The sequence below is a fragment of the Chelmon rostratus genome, chromosome 11, assembly GCF_017976325.1.
Source record: "Chelmon rostratus isolate fCheRos1 chromosome 11, fCheRos1.pri, whole genome shotgun sequence".
NCBI lineage: Eukaryota > Metazoa > Chordata > Actinopteri > Chaetodontiformes > Chaetodontidae > Chelmon > Chelmon rostratus.
In genome coordinates, this window is record NC_055668.1 from 19,524,605 (window position 1) to 19,539,147 (window position 14,543).

The window sequence follows — 14,543 nt, forward strand, 5'->3', positions numbered from 1 at the left end:
CATAAGATGAGAAGAATTATACCAATAAGTCACAGCTATACATTAATTTTTTAGAAGTGTATCACCCAGCACCACTATGTTTAGTTATACCCACTGACAGACACTGACTGACACAGTAACAAAACTGCAATGTCTGCTCCACAGCTCAAGGTCACGCCTCCTTCACCATAGAGTTTGACAACACTTCTCCTGGGAAAGTCACAATTAAAGACCATGTGTCAAAGTTCACATCCGACCACCACAGATCTCGCTCCAAGAAGAGCGGAGCAGGAAGTGGAGGAGCAGGAGGGAGGGACTTGAGCACCCTGCAAGCCGCTATGATGGCATCAGAGAGCAAGGTGGCTGATTGGCTGGCCCAGAATGACCCCACTCTGGTGCGCAGCGAGTCAACAGAGGACGATAGCAAGAGCATCAAGAGCGACGTGCCAGTCCACCTCAAAAGGCTAAAAGGTCGAGGTTATTTTCTGGTTACATTTCTATGTCTGTGCACTTTGTAAAAGCTTTTGCCGTAGCCTTTTCTGGATCTTTACTGCTTCCTTGATCACTTCTCCTTCCTTCGTTTCTCTTACAAAAGGATTCTCATTTACGCTCTGCAAAAATGGTTCTCCCTAAAAACTTGGTATTTCTCCCAGATTGGCATGGTTTTGCGGGATGTAGCAGTGCATGCTTCATAATTGAGACACCCCATCTGAGTAGATTTCTGTTATTGGACATAATTTAGTCCATCTAAATGTTGGTCAGTTTTATCTCAAATTAAATTGTACATATCCAGCTAATTATTATGATGATCAATTTATCACAGTCAGGTAAAAGTGATTTAAAAATCTGAAGGGAAGTGTAGTCGTGTATCTTCTTAAATCAATGAGATTAAGCTTTGCTAGTGTATTCAAAAAGCGATAACATGATCCAATGTGAACACACTCGCACCGCCCACAGAGGATATATCAAGTTTTTAAGGAGTCATCTGCATAGTATTCCCTCGTGAGTTATCAGTTATTTCACCAAAATTATGATCATACTATTAGTGTTGTACTTTAATGTTAAAAGATTTTACACATTGTCTCAATTTCCATTTGTCTCTTCCAATACAATGTGGAGACTGGGTTCATTCTTTGTTACGTGCTGGCTGTGGCAACCATGCCAGGGAATTAGCAGCTAGCAGACAGAAACATTTAAACCCCTAACTACTCCTCTACTGCCCTAACATTCATTGGCAAGGCTAAGCATGAGTATCATAGTAGAGGGCTCCATTGAGTTTCACTTTTATTCAGTTACAGCCATATTATCCAGAAAGGAGCACATATTGTATGCATATACTGCTTCAAGGCAGTTAATTCCTGGCTACAAGAGCTTTAGATGTTTTGCATTATCAGTGTGGACATCTATATTTTCTCTGTTTACCCCTCTGGGTTTGTTGCTATGTATCCTTGGGGTAAGGTTTGAGATTGCTGTGACTTTAAATTTCATGCTTCTGTGTTTCTTTGTTCCCTTTACCTGCAAGGAGCAAATTCAGGAGCCTGCTGTTGGGTTTTTTTTGTGAGAATATGCCAGACAAGGCGAGGCTATGTGCCGCCAGTAAATAGAGTTCAAGCTTGATACTAAGCTAGGCTATGGTAGACTATATGCTCGTGATGAGTTGATTAAATGGAGGTAAATTTATTATGTTGTTGACATGTGTGGGGGAGGGTCCAACAGACAGGAGCTAAGGAAAATGGAAGTGTGGTAAGTGGAAAGCAGGGAAGCTAATTCATTAGATGGAGCTACAACTACATGCATGTCAACTGGCTGACAGAGTGGCTAACCTGATGGATGATTATGTTGCTAGCTGACTGTCAGACTGACTTTGGGCTAGACACAGCAGTTTTTCCAACTGGAGATGCAGCTGATTGATACTTGATGAGCTAGCCCTTAGTATTTCAGGAATGGACTGTGGTTGTGACTTGAGTCGAGGAAGGAAAATCAAGACTAACCACAGAAAAGAGAAAAGAAGGGGTTAATGACAGGCGGAGTGAGGTGCAGAAAAGGGAGGGAGAGGACAAATGGATAGAGGGCAGGTGGACAGCTGGATGGGAAGTTGTCTATTGATGTCGGCTGTGGCCATGTGAGGCGTGAAAAAGCAAGTACAGTGGAGAGACAGGTGAGAGGGTGAGGAAGGCGAGAGAACCGTACTGTAATGCTGAGAGCAGCATTTGCAGCAATAACAGCAAAGGTGATTGGACAAAGAATGGCAGGAAGGAGAGAGAGAGAGAGAGAGAGAGAGAGAAAGAGAGAGAGAGAGAGAGAGGCTTTTTGCCTGGACTGCAGTAAAGGTGGAAAGGGAGGCAGCAAATGAGGAGAGAGCAGTTTTTGGTAGATAGTTGTTATAGTAACAGTGATGCAAATGATGGAAAGGAAGGAGAGACTTCAGACGTACATTTACAAAAAACTAGCAGCGAACATCTCTTTGTGTCTGCGTGTGTGAAGGCTGTGGGAGCATGTGAGAAACGCATTTCAGCGCTGACTGAGGGCGTGTGCAAAGCATGGTCTGCTCACATGTGGCTGAAATCTGTCGTGTCTGTGTTTGCTGCAAGGTTGTATTTGAGACATGCTCAGCACTGATCTGCAGACAAGCAGTGCAGCATGTGTGAGAAGAGGCGTGTGAGATGTGCTTAGGGTGTGTCATAGAGGTACGAGGCAGAGAGAGAGGCAGAGGTTTAGCAAGGAAATTGAGAGGAGGCAACTGAGCCAAAGCTGCTGGTTTGTAAACATCAAGGTGAGTCTTTCTCTTCTTGCTGTGAGGAGTAATGTAGAGGATAAATCTTAATTTGTCTGTTATTTAATCAATGTTGGAATGTGAACTATGTGTATTGTTGTAACTGAATATTTGTGCATTCTGATCAGTGTAAGGTTATACATATGTGATAGAAATGTTGAAATTGCAAGAATATCTTTGTGATTTATGATGAGTATTTCCAGCACAATTGGTGTTCTTTTGCAGCAATACTAAATGCTTAACAGATACACAAGGATTGAACTTCCACATTGTGTCTGCATATTATTCTCTATTGTATGCTCACATACAGAGCAATTCTATGTTTGTTCGGTTGCATGTTTGCTTGCCTGTTTGTGCAGCTGCGCATGTATGTAAAGTAAGTGCATCCTTGTGTCGGGCGCTCAGTTTTGTGTGAGCGTGTGTGTGTGTGTGCAAACAGGCAGCGGTGGAGGCAGAGGCAACCACCACTGTGAGTCATGGCGGGGCAAGCGGGGCAGAGCGCTGGACTCTCACAGATACCTCTGTTCTCTGGCTGCCAACAGCTTCTTTGTCTGGGGCACGCAGCATGAAAGACCTGCCTCTCTCTCTCTGCTTATCTGCTGATCTGCTCAAGCTACTGTAACGCTCTGTGGCTTCCCTTTCTCATTCCGTTAATGCTGTTGTTTTCTTCTTTTTAATGAAGTGTATGCTTTATTAAATTTCAAACTGTTAAAAGACAGGGAAGATGGAGGAGGTGGATGGTGGAATGTGACAAATGAGCTGCAGAAGTTATACTCAATTTACCTGAGGCTGCGGAGCTGTTGTGATACCCCAAGTAGACACAGTACTTAAATATTTGACTTAAAGTTTGGGGACTTGTGAGGGATAGATTTTTTTTTTTAAAAGCAGCACAACCTGAGATATCTTGACATTTAATGCCAAGTATGGCTCAGACTCAAAAGATTTTGGATACCACAATTCCAAATTGTCTTTTATTGAACTCTCCCTGTCCACACCCCTCATTTGTTTCCAAGTCCGAACTGAGATAACTGCTTGTGACATCAGGATGACGCCATCAGGGTCATTTTCTCAGATACGACAGAGCTACTCCAGAGCTACAGATGACATTAAACAACTGCTTTCACGGCCACAGTAGTACTAACCATGATGAGTAAACTGAATCTTGTGTATAAAATCACTGCAGTGCCCCCTTAATGTACACAGACTGAACACCTATTGATTATGCGATATAATTGGACAAATGTCACCACTAATGTCTAAATAATCATTCATAATTTCAGCTCTGTCCATAATTTGACAAAACTTTTAGTGTAGATTCCAGCAAAGATAAATCTTGAAACAAAGAAGAAACCAGAGCATCAGACTGATTCAGAGTCACAGTATGTGGATGGTTCCTCAGGCAAACCACTATCGTCCACTCAGCCATGGAAGCACTTTGTCCTCTTTTCTCATGGCAGGCAGTCCACCTCTGGTACTTGATTCATCTCTTGCACTCTGTTGCTATAGTAAAAACGTCTTTGAGCATCACAATTTGGTTATATATTCATTACAGTTAAAACATTATAAACTATAAGCATTATATGGTGTAAATAATTACAATATAAAGTCATACTATATAGGATGTAAAGCGCTTATTTCATTTGTTTCAACTCATTTAATCTGCTGGTGGACTGGGAATCATTTAGATTGTAGATGATGTGGTGATGCTGTAGTATGAATTCATTTTCATACTGTAGGTATCTTAGAATGTATTAGTTGGGAGAAAATATGATAGTATATTAAGTTGCCACTATCCGAACCTGTGCAATGATTTAGGAAAGTATGCGAAGGAGGTCTTTTTATCCTGTCATCCACAACAACAGTCATGTGGTATTCCTCCCCCCTTCTCGCTGACAGCCTGACTGTTGGCTCATTGACTGACTGACTGTGTGAGCGCTTGTCAACTCAAGTGACAATATACTGCACCCTGAGCCTCTTTCGGTTAAGAGTTCTCACTCCTCTCCTCTTCCCCCCATCCTCCTTCCCAGTTTAGCCTCCCCTTTTCTTTCCCAGTCTCCTTTCACCTCCCCTCCTCCTCCATCCCTGAAGCCCCTTCTCTCCTCCCTACTCACACACACACACACACACTCTCATCCAGCCTCCATCTCCGCTTCCCCCTTCATGTTCTTCTCCTCCCCTCCCCCTCGCCACTCTCTCACACTGCCAGTAGGCAGGGCCAGTTACCATGTGGGTGGCATGTCTGGATAAGGGTGGCACACTGTCTGCCTTCCTACGACACTGAGAGGACATGCTGATTCAACCCAGACTGATCAAAATGTAGAAATAGCAGTAATGTGGTAGGTAAACCAGGCATTGTGATAGTTGGATGATCAGACTCAGGCAACAGCTGAAAGTTCATAGTTAATTTAGGCTGTAAAGGTTAGCAAACATTTGTTTCTTGTTGTGGTATCCATAATGGATGTGCATTCAGGAAAATGTGGTTCTGTGCTGTGGTCTATATGGGGCTTTTTTCTCTTCTGCTTCTTCTTCTTCTTCTTCATCATGGTTGCTTAATTTAAGTAGACATCTGAACAGCCACACACATTGTCTTACTGCACAATACTTCTGTATTGTATCTTTATGGACAGCTGTTGTCTGTTGCTTTGTTAGTGCTGTGTGCATGTTATGATATGCATCCAAGAGTGTTAGCTGATGTAACATCCTACAGTTGATCAGATTATGTAGGTTACAGTCCAAGAATGTCAGACAAGCATCTATTTGTGGATTGTTAGACGTATACATTGTCATGTGGAATACTGCCACAGAAAAATGTCTTTCCCTCCAAGCATTACTTGCATGATAGTAACTCAACTGGCTCCTTTTTTGTGTCCTGACAGGCAGCAAGCATGAGGATGGCACCCAAAGTGACTCAGAGAATGGACTGGGCCTGCGTTTCGCCAACCGTCGCCACGCCCTCGAGGAACGCTTAAAAGCAGCACACGGCCACGTGGGAGGAGGAGCTGGAGGAGCAGGAGGGGGGAACATAACGGTGAGCGGGACCAGAGCAACCGGCTCCCGCACTGCCTTCATGATCGAGTTCTACGACGAGGAAAACCCTCGCAAGCGCCGGTCGTATTCCTTTTCCCAGACTGCACCCCTGCAGGGGATTGGAGCTGGTGGGGAGGGACTGTGTCCCCAGCCTCCCTCTCACCCCAAGGTGTTCAGCATTTCCACCTCTGCTGCTACAGCATCAGACTTGGGTAAGAAATCTGTGATTGCGTCATTCATTTTATTGAGTAAAGAAAATGTTTAATTTAAGTTTAATCAGTGCATTTGAAATAGAGAGAGAGAGAGAGAGAGAAAGAGTAAATCATGAGGTTAAGTCAAAGACACCTTAAAGGCTCCATTGTGTTTTGTTTGAAAGTATTCCTCCGTAAATGAAAAGTGAAATTAAACAAAACTTTCATTTGAAAAAGTTGCGGTAAATCGGTACGTTAGGGCCTGTTCATTAGCTTTAAATACATAAAAATTATTTACTCTTACTTTTCATTTACATTTACTTTTACTGTAGCGACTTGTCTCTGTATTGTGATCCTTTGTGAAAGCATGTTACGTGTACTTTTGTAATGCCTGGATTTCTGCTCTATACTTACCTCTTACCTTACCTCTAGGTAAGGTCCCAGCTCCAATACCAGCTACAGTGACTGTAGGTGCCCCTACAGCTGCCCGCGTCCTTCTCAAGCAGAGGTCAGAGGACCCGAGTATCGGTCGCAGCTCAGCCAGTACCGGGCTGGCGACAGGTAGCCCCACCACCCCCAGCGAGGACGCCTCAGTTGTTGGGAGAGGAGCAGGAACAGCTGGAGGGGAGGCAGAGGACGACCACAGCGACAAGGGCACCTACACTATTGAACTGGAGAACAGGAACCCAGAGGAAGAGGAGGCCAGACGCATGATAGACAAGGTAGGAGTGTTCAGAGATCTTAGCACCTACCTGCAGTGTTTTGACTGCAGTGTCTTAATTCTAGTACAGGGAGACGCGTTTGAAATCCCATCGAAATTATTGAAAGAGAATTTTCATTTGAATTACTTTTTGCAGTTTAGCTAATAAAATGCAACAAAAAAACCTTTTGTCTCTTTTTTCATGTTCTGCTACCAAAAACAAGGTTTTTGTTGTGTGTTTATGCCACATACACCACCATAAATTTGAGATAAAAAAGCAATTTGCAGACCCTGCTAAAGTCTTTCCTGCATAATACAGCAATAAAATCCAATTCCTACACACTTTATTTACTACTCAACACTGCAATATTGTACTGTGTTCTTGGATGCTGTGGTTTGCTTATTTGAGACCATAAAATAGCAAATAGAATGACATGAGCATCATTTAAACTTGATCTGCAGTAACTCTGAAGAGAAGGTGCACAAACAGACTAGAGCAAGGTTAATCGTCTCTTTATTACCTGCTTCGTTAGCACTTTTAGGGTTAGGAAGTCCTTTGAGACTGGTTTGTGCTTTTGCCACTAAAACAAAGCTATCATCTCTCAATTGCCTTGCTTGACCACCACTCTGTCCTCTTTGTCCCACTGGTAAACCTAATGCTTCTGTAATAGCCTGCGGAGACTTGCTCCATCAAGCACTGCTCTGTTTCATGAAACAATGCTCCAGGGAAGCTGAAAAACCATCATCAGTTTCTTACTGCTCCCTGTGTCCTGTGGCTCAGCAGTCTCTGCACTCACAGAAAACATGTCTGAAAGGGGCAAAGCAATACACTTAGAGATACATCAGGGTGAGATTTGGCTAGCTGGGGCTAAAAATAGTGGAATAGCTAACAATTCTTTTGACTTTCACTACAAGTAAAGTAGGAATTAAAATGACTTATTTTAAACAGCTACAGCAAAAGCAAAGAGCGCTAAGACAGAAGTTCACTAGACTATTAGTTTGCCACCTACCAGATTCAGAAGTTGCGACTGGGGCCATATCCACTTATTTTTAGGAAGTTAAGTTGTTGCCAACTAAGGTTGTTACATAGATGTAATTTAAACTTTACTAAATGACACCCTAAAGAGGCACATGTCCCTTTAAGTGTTGCATACAGGTGTTATCTTAGGAGGAGCAGTGATATAGTTAGTGGGGTGTTTTTCTAGTCAGTGTTAGTCTGAGCGCATTACAGTCAAAACTGGAAGTGTTGTTATGCTAATTCCTGTAATTAGCTGACACACTAATTGGAACACTGCTCACAGTCTGTCCGCTCTCATTCTCTCTCCCTTTTGTAAGTGTGTATATATATGTGTGTGTGTGTGTGTGTGTGTGTGAGATTGCGCTTTGTTGCCATGGTATTCAACTATCAAGTGCAGATTGGTGCTTTAATTCAACAACATCTTTGTCTGTCTGTTCAGTTCACCTTTGTTCATCAAGAGAACAGCATAATAATGTTATTAGTGTTTATATATCAAGAGGATAGTCAGTTTTCATTACAGTGTGTGCTACAATACTTATATCATTAGGATGCATACAGAATATAGACTGAATGGAAAGTCTGACAATACCTACATACTGTACATACATAATGCCGTAAGATTTGCACGTATTAAACCTCTGCAAAATGCATAATCTTTTGCCACATTGTCAGCTTTTGTTCCCCCTTGCTTTTTCAAATATTTGTAGGTGTTTGGTGTGCAGCAGAGCCAAGACTCCTCTATTTTGTCAGAACTGAAAGAAGGAAAAGGAAAGGAGACAGGAGAGACAGAGAAAGAGGTAGAAACTGTACTTTAACAGCTTATTTGTCTTTCTGTTGTTTTGTTTTTTAGTTACTGTTTCTCCTTTTTTTAATTTACATTTGGTTGTCTCTTGCGCCTCTCTTTCTCTGTCCACCTTTCTGTATGTCTTCTCATAAGTCCTCCTATATATGAGTCTCCATTACTACAATATTAATGTGACTCTCTCTTTAATATCATTTTCATTTAGTAAATTCTAATGTAAAACATGACCTCTGATTCCCAGTGTTTCAATATGCCTCTCAGTCTAGTGTAGTATAACAGAGTGTGTAAGAGATATAAGAATCAAGGCTGCGTTTCATAATGTGAGTCACAGTCACTCCCATGGCTTGACTGCTCTACTCCCTTAGCCTGTTCATGGGAGGAGGCTGGTCCCCCCATAGACTGACCTAGATCATACCAAGAAGATGAGGAGAGACACGCTCAGCCCTCCAGGCCATTTCATAAGAGGGAGGGGACAGTGTGAATGAGCATTGCCAGTGTTTGTATCAAGTCTTTTATGCCATTTAGGTAGATGTCTTTTTAGAAGTAAAATGAGGAGCAACTGTTACGCTTTTCTTAAAACTTTCTTGTAAGATGATGGTGGTGTTGAAGTGTCAGATTTAGGCCTACAAGCAGTCTCAAATCAGACGTTATAATGTACCTTAATACAAGCGCATGTCAGACCCACAAGCTAAATCATTTCCATCATCATGTATTCCATTTCACTTGAACACATGAATGCTAATCTTACTCAGCTATGCTCTCTATATTTTCCACTTTGTGCCACTACTTGATTAAACTGCTCTTGTTTCTTTTTTTCTCACACTGATCTGACTCTTTCTCACGTGTCCTTTTCTCTTGTCACCCCACCCCACTACCTCCCCCTCGCGTCCCCTCAGGCTCTTCCTGGTGACTCGAGCTGGGTCTCTCAGTGGGCCAGTCTAGCTGCCAATCACACCAGGACAGACCCAGAAGGCTCAGGAGGAGAAACAGCCGCCTTCCTGCACAAAGAGAGAGGTACATACTCACTTGACTCTCAGAGAATGAGTAGGCCTAAACTGAGTGATGAGCTGGAGTAAATTCTGGAGTTTTTAAACACTATACATTTTCCCTTAATCTTCAATCTCAATTAAGTGAGTTTGTCCTTCTTTCTCTTGAAGCTGATGCCTTTGAGTCTGGTGCATCCCTCAGCAGAGGTGAATCCTCCTCCAGTCTGACTGACCGCAAGCGCAGGACCCTCCCCCAGCTCCCTGTTGATGACCCCCGGGCTAAATCCAGCACCAAAGCTCTGGGACTGAGGTCTGAGATTGGGGAGAAACAGGACACTGAACCCCAGGAAAAAGAGAACAAGGGAGACGGGGAGTCCCCAACTCCCATGGTGGACGGTGAGATGATCAGTAAACGGAAACAAAGCTCTACATCTTCTCCATCCAAGGCTCCTCTCCGGACCTCTGGCAGCACAGAGCGGAAGAAGAGGTCAGAGGAGAGGAAAGGAGGAGGAGGAACAGGAGAAGGAGGAGAGAAGTCTGGAAAGCCTCTAGTGCGCCAGGGTAGCTTCACAATCGAAAAGCCCAGTGCCAATGTCCCTGCAGAGCTCATCCCACGCATCAACAGAGGTAGCGGTGGACGTGAACGCAGTGACTCCGTGGGCAGTATGGACACTGCTACACTGCTGAAGGACACTGAAGCGGTCATGGCATTCCTGGAGGCCAAACTAAGAGATGAAAATAAACTAGACCAGAAAAGTAGTAAAACTGGCATCACCACTCAGGGTTCAGGTTCTGGCTTCCCCCCTCGGACTGACTCCATCTCTCCTGAGTCAGACGTGGACACGGCCAGCACAGCTAGTCATGTGGCTGGAGAGGCAGAGAGGAAAGCATCAGCCCCTGGTGAACAAAAACGACGTTCCCTCAGCAGCATGCACCGGGAGAAGAGCAACATGAGTACAGCTTCCAAGACCAGTGTCACTAACGCAAGTGCCCGCGAGCGCTTGGAGAGAAAGTCTAAAACAAGAACAGTGGAGGCGACAAGCCGGGCTGATGCACGCCGCTCTGTTCAGTCGTCCTCTGCCTCCTCCAGAGCACGCCAGCCTTCTCTGGACCTAACTGATGATGACCAGACTTCTTCCTTCCCCATCTCTGACATCCTCTCCTCAGACCAGGAGACCTACTCCGGACCTTTGGGGCACCCCAAACTCGACAGTAGGTCTGCTAAAACCTCCACCAGCGGATCCTCTAAAACCAGCCGCACTCTCCAGGCCGCCACCACGTCTTCCCTGAACAAGCAGGCCTCGCTTCCTCAGCCGCGGCCCACGAGAGCCTCCCTCCTCCGCCGCGCCCGACTGGGGGACACATCTGACACGGACCTAGCTGATGCAGACAGGGTGTCTGTTGCCTCTGAGGTATCCACCACCAGCTCCACCTCTAAGCCACCATCTGGTCGGAAGGGACTGTCACGACTAGACATGCTAGCTCAGCCACGTAGGAACCGTCTGGGCTCCATCTCAGCCCGCAGTGACTCAGAGTGTACAGTGACACGGAGCTCCACCTCTTCACCCCGTCTGTCAGCTGAGACTGCTCTGCGTCTGGGCTTGCGCTCATCAACACCAACAGAGAACAGGCTGACACCCAGGATGAGGGCCAACAGTGTGTCCAAACTGAACGAGGCGAAGACCAAGACCTCTACATCTGGATACTGCTCGCCCACAGGTGAGCACATCAGCTGCATACCTAATCTCTGGTTTATTCTGATTTTCACATATAGTGTAGGAACAATCGGATGAGGGATCAAGGTTTTTTTATTTGATTATTTCTCTTCTTATTTCTGACAGCATGGTTGTTTGCAAAATTATTGTGGTACGATTGTTTGCACCATTGCATACCTGGTTCAGTGTGTAAACATGTGTCTGTAAACATTTCCACTGTGCTGTGACAAACTTGTCATCATCCAGAGAGCTCTCAGCCCGAACCTGAGGGCCGTGATGCAGAGGAAGAGCTGATGGGTACTGTACCAGAACTGTAGAGGCTTAAATAGACAGTGTGTGTGTGTTTGTGTGTCAGAGCTGGGTCACAGCAATAGAAGTCACCAGCAAGCTCAATTCTGTTTATTGATTAAATATTTTTTGTGAAGGAATATACACACTCTGAACTTTTTACATTTTACAGATTTAAATTTTGCAATGATCAACATCACATAAAGAAATTCCAAAGTTAAGCTGAAGTACGATGACCCAGCTCTAGCATATGTTGTCACATTGACTCTGTGTCTCCTCCCTGACATCCATCAAGTAATGCTGTGATGAAGACTCAAATGCTCTATCCGCCCTCTGTCAAAACATTTTACAACACTGGAGCTCCAACTCCTAACCCATGAGCAAATGGTTTTTATAACTGTGCTCCATCTTGTGGAGATTTTTGTTCATGACACTTGCACTTTGTCCCATTTTACCCTTGAGAGACTGATAGAGCATGGTGTTATCTCATCATGGTGAGGCTACATTAATGCAGCTGTTGTGTGACCATTCTGAAGCAGCTTAACATATCCCTGGCTCTGTCAAGGTTTTGCCTACCTTGTCCGATGCTTGTGTTGGCTGCCTGGGGCGGGATGCTTTTAGATAAACTCAAGTAGGGTTTATTTTTGCTGCTGTTTCTGCTGTTTTTATTGTGGTTTTATTATTACCAAAATACTCAATATGTGTGCAATAACCATAACTGAACTAAGATACAAAACAAAAATGCTAATGCTTTGCTTCACCAATATTTTTTATTCACAGCCCCCATTTTTTATTTTAGTTCAGGAAGCATATACAGTACATTGCAGTGAATAACATGTTATTGGAACCTAAATTTTATCTTTATTTTCTTTGTAAAATAAAGTATATATCTACTCTACTCCTACTGCCTAAGAGTGCAGATGTACTCTACTTGCATTTTGAATTTTGATAGATCAAAGCAGGATTGTGTGGGGGTTGGCTCAGTATTAAAGCCTTTCATGTCCGCAAGCTCATTTATTAACTTCATCAATAACAAATGTGATGGAATAAAGTTGAGTAATGTTGACTAAAAAATTCTTTTCCTTTTTCCATTATCTTCACAGTGTCCAGTAGCAGCAGGTGGAGACGTCTGCCGCCGGAGTACGGCTCCACCTCAGAGGAAGAGTTTGGCTCCAACCGGAATTCTCCGAAGCATGGAGGACGCCCCCACATGCGGCCTCATCACCTCGTCCCGCACCGCAGCTCGAGACTCAGCACCACTGCGAGCCCAGGCTCCAGCGTGGTGACGGGTCCGGGTGGAGTCAAACACCGCATGAAAGAGCAAGAGGAGTACATCAGGGACTGGACAGCACACAGCGAGGAGATAGCCAGGTATTAATCCACACTGATCTGTATAAGATTTCAGATTTTAATCTTTCATGAATCTCTGTTTTAATGTGATGTTATAATGCAGTGTTTAATAACAGCTGTCCTTAATGTCTTGACTTTTATCTTGATATGTATGTGATTACGGGTTATTGTGTATGCAGGTTGCATGTGTTCATGTCTATCCTGAGTCCTAAAGAACTCCTCCATCTGTCTGATGGTTAACAGGTTATTCCCATGTGTGCGCAGGATCAGCCAGGACCTGGCTAAGGACTTGGCCATCTTGGCCCGCGAGATCCACGATGTGGCTGGTGAGATCGACTCTGTCAGCTCATCTGGCACGGCACCCAGCACCACCGTCAGCACCGCCGCCACCACCCCGGGATCGGCCATTGACACCCGGGAAGAGGTAGGCCCTGCACGTCCCACGCAACCGGATATACAGGAGAGCATGAGAAAGGTGCCCGTTTTTCTTCTTCTATTATTGCTCTACTGCGTGTGCTTCCATTGCACCTTTGCCATCCCTCCTATGTTGCTTGGATAAAAATGGCCGCCTCTCTGTTGCTTTGTAGCTTTCATCTGAAAGGTATTCATTTATTACACTCCCATCTGCTTCACTTTCTTTCCTTTATCTCTAACTCTTATTTTTGTCTTGAGAGGATTTAATTATTTCAATTTTGCAGCATTAAAATCTAACGTTTGTTGGCTGGACAGTTAAAGCTTTAGAACATCTTAGCTCTCTCTGAAACAGTTCCTAATTCCTTCATTTCTCATAAATCTTTACATAACTCTTTTAAAGCTGGAATAACAAAGAAGAGAAATATGTTCAACTTTTTCAGTTTTATTTCCCTTCTCTCTCCCTGTTTTTGCACAGTTGGTGGATCGGGTGTTCGATGAGAGCCTCAACTTCAGGAAGATCCCGCCTGTGATTTCAGCCAATAAGGCACCAGAGATCAACGGTAAGCCAGTGGAGCTCCGCCCCCGAGCTCCTGACAGTCTGGAGCCCCGCGCTCTGAGGAGGCGCACCTGGAACCGAGAGGAGGTGAGAAGCAACACAGAGCATGACATCAAAAATGTACCAACATGGAGGTAATCGCCTTCTGATTGTCAGAACTGTCAAACTGAATTTCTCTTCCTCTGTGTATTCAGGCGGTGTTGGACAGCCTGCTGCTCAATTCAGTTTCTCAGCTGTCCAGCAAGATCAGACACTCTGTCGACAAAACAGCAGGGAAAATCAGGTAATTATACTTTGTGCTATTATAACCTTCAGTTAGTATGTAGCAGTGTATTTACACTGTGTGCCCTCAGTGTGCCATTGTGTTGCTTCGTATAGTCAAAGCCACTGTGAATAAGCATGTGCCCTGTTGTCTGTTACTTTTCTCCAGGATATTATTTAAGGATAAGGACAGAAACTGGGATGAGATTGAGAATAAACTGCGATCGGAGAGTGACATACCACTGCTGAAAACCTCCAATAAGGTACAGAACCCAACTGTAGAACAATATCTGATGACCAAGGAAGTGCAGAATTACTGTGCACTAATAGTTACGTTGTTTTTTCTCTTCCTCTCTTCAGGAGATCTCCTCAATTCTGCTCGAACTGAAGAGAGTTGAGAAGCAGCTTCAAGGTAAAGACACATACCCTTTGTATAACTACCTTATGTGAGTGATTTAATATGTGACAGAGATTGATGTGTAG

At 44.1% G+C, this 14,543-nt stretch overlaps 1 protein-coding gene across 5 annotated transcripts in view; it reads left to right on the top strand.

Moving 5' to 3' along the window:
- The window catches only part of cep170aa (centrosomal protein 170Aa), a 42,381-nt gene that overhangs the window by 24,672 nt on the left and 3,166 nt on the right, over positions 1 to 14,543 (top strand). For 2 of the 5 annotated variants that reach the window (XM_041947088.1, XM_041947092.1), the window contains 12 exons: positions 145 to 450; positions 5,629 to 5,991; positions 6,403 to 6,692; positions 8,396 to 8,485; positions 9,387 to 9,504; positions 9,648 to 11,195; positions 12,583 to 12,850; positions 13,073 to 13,304; positions 13,719 to 13,886; positions 13,994 to 14,082; positions 14,230 to 14,323; positions 14,421 to 14,472. In XM_041947088.1, coding sequence (XP_041803022.1) covers positions 145 to 450; positions 5,629 to 5,991; positions 6,403 to 6,692; positions 8,396 to 8,485; positions 9,387 to 9,504; positions 9,648 to 11,195; positions 12,583 to 12,850; positions 13,073 to 13,304; positions 13,719 to 13,886; positions 13,994 to 14,082; positions 14,230 to 14,323; positions 14,421 to 14,472 — 3,618 coding nt within the window. The remainder of the gene's footprint in view (positions 1 to 144; positions 451 to 5,628; positions 5,992 to 6,402; positions 6,693 to 8,395; positions 8,486 to 9,386; positions 9,505 to 9,647; positions 11,196 to 12,582; positions 12,851 to 13,072; positions 13,305 to 13,718; positions 13,887 to 13,993; positions 14,083 to 14,229; positions 14,324 to 14,420; positions 14,473 to 14,543) is intronic. The other 3 variants (XM_041947090.1, XM_041947089.1, XM_041947091.1) reach the window with 3 other exon arrangements.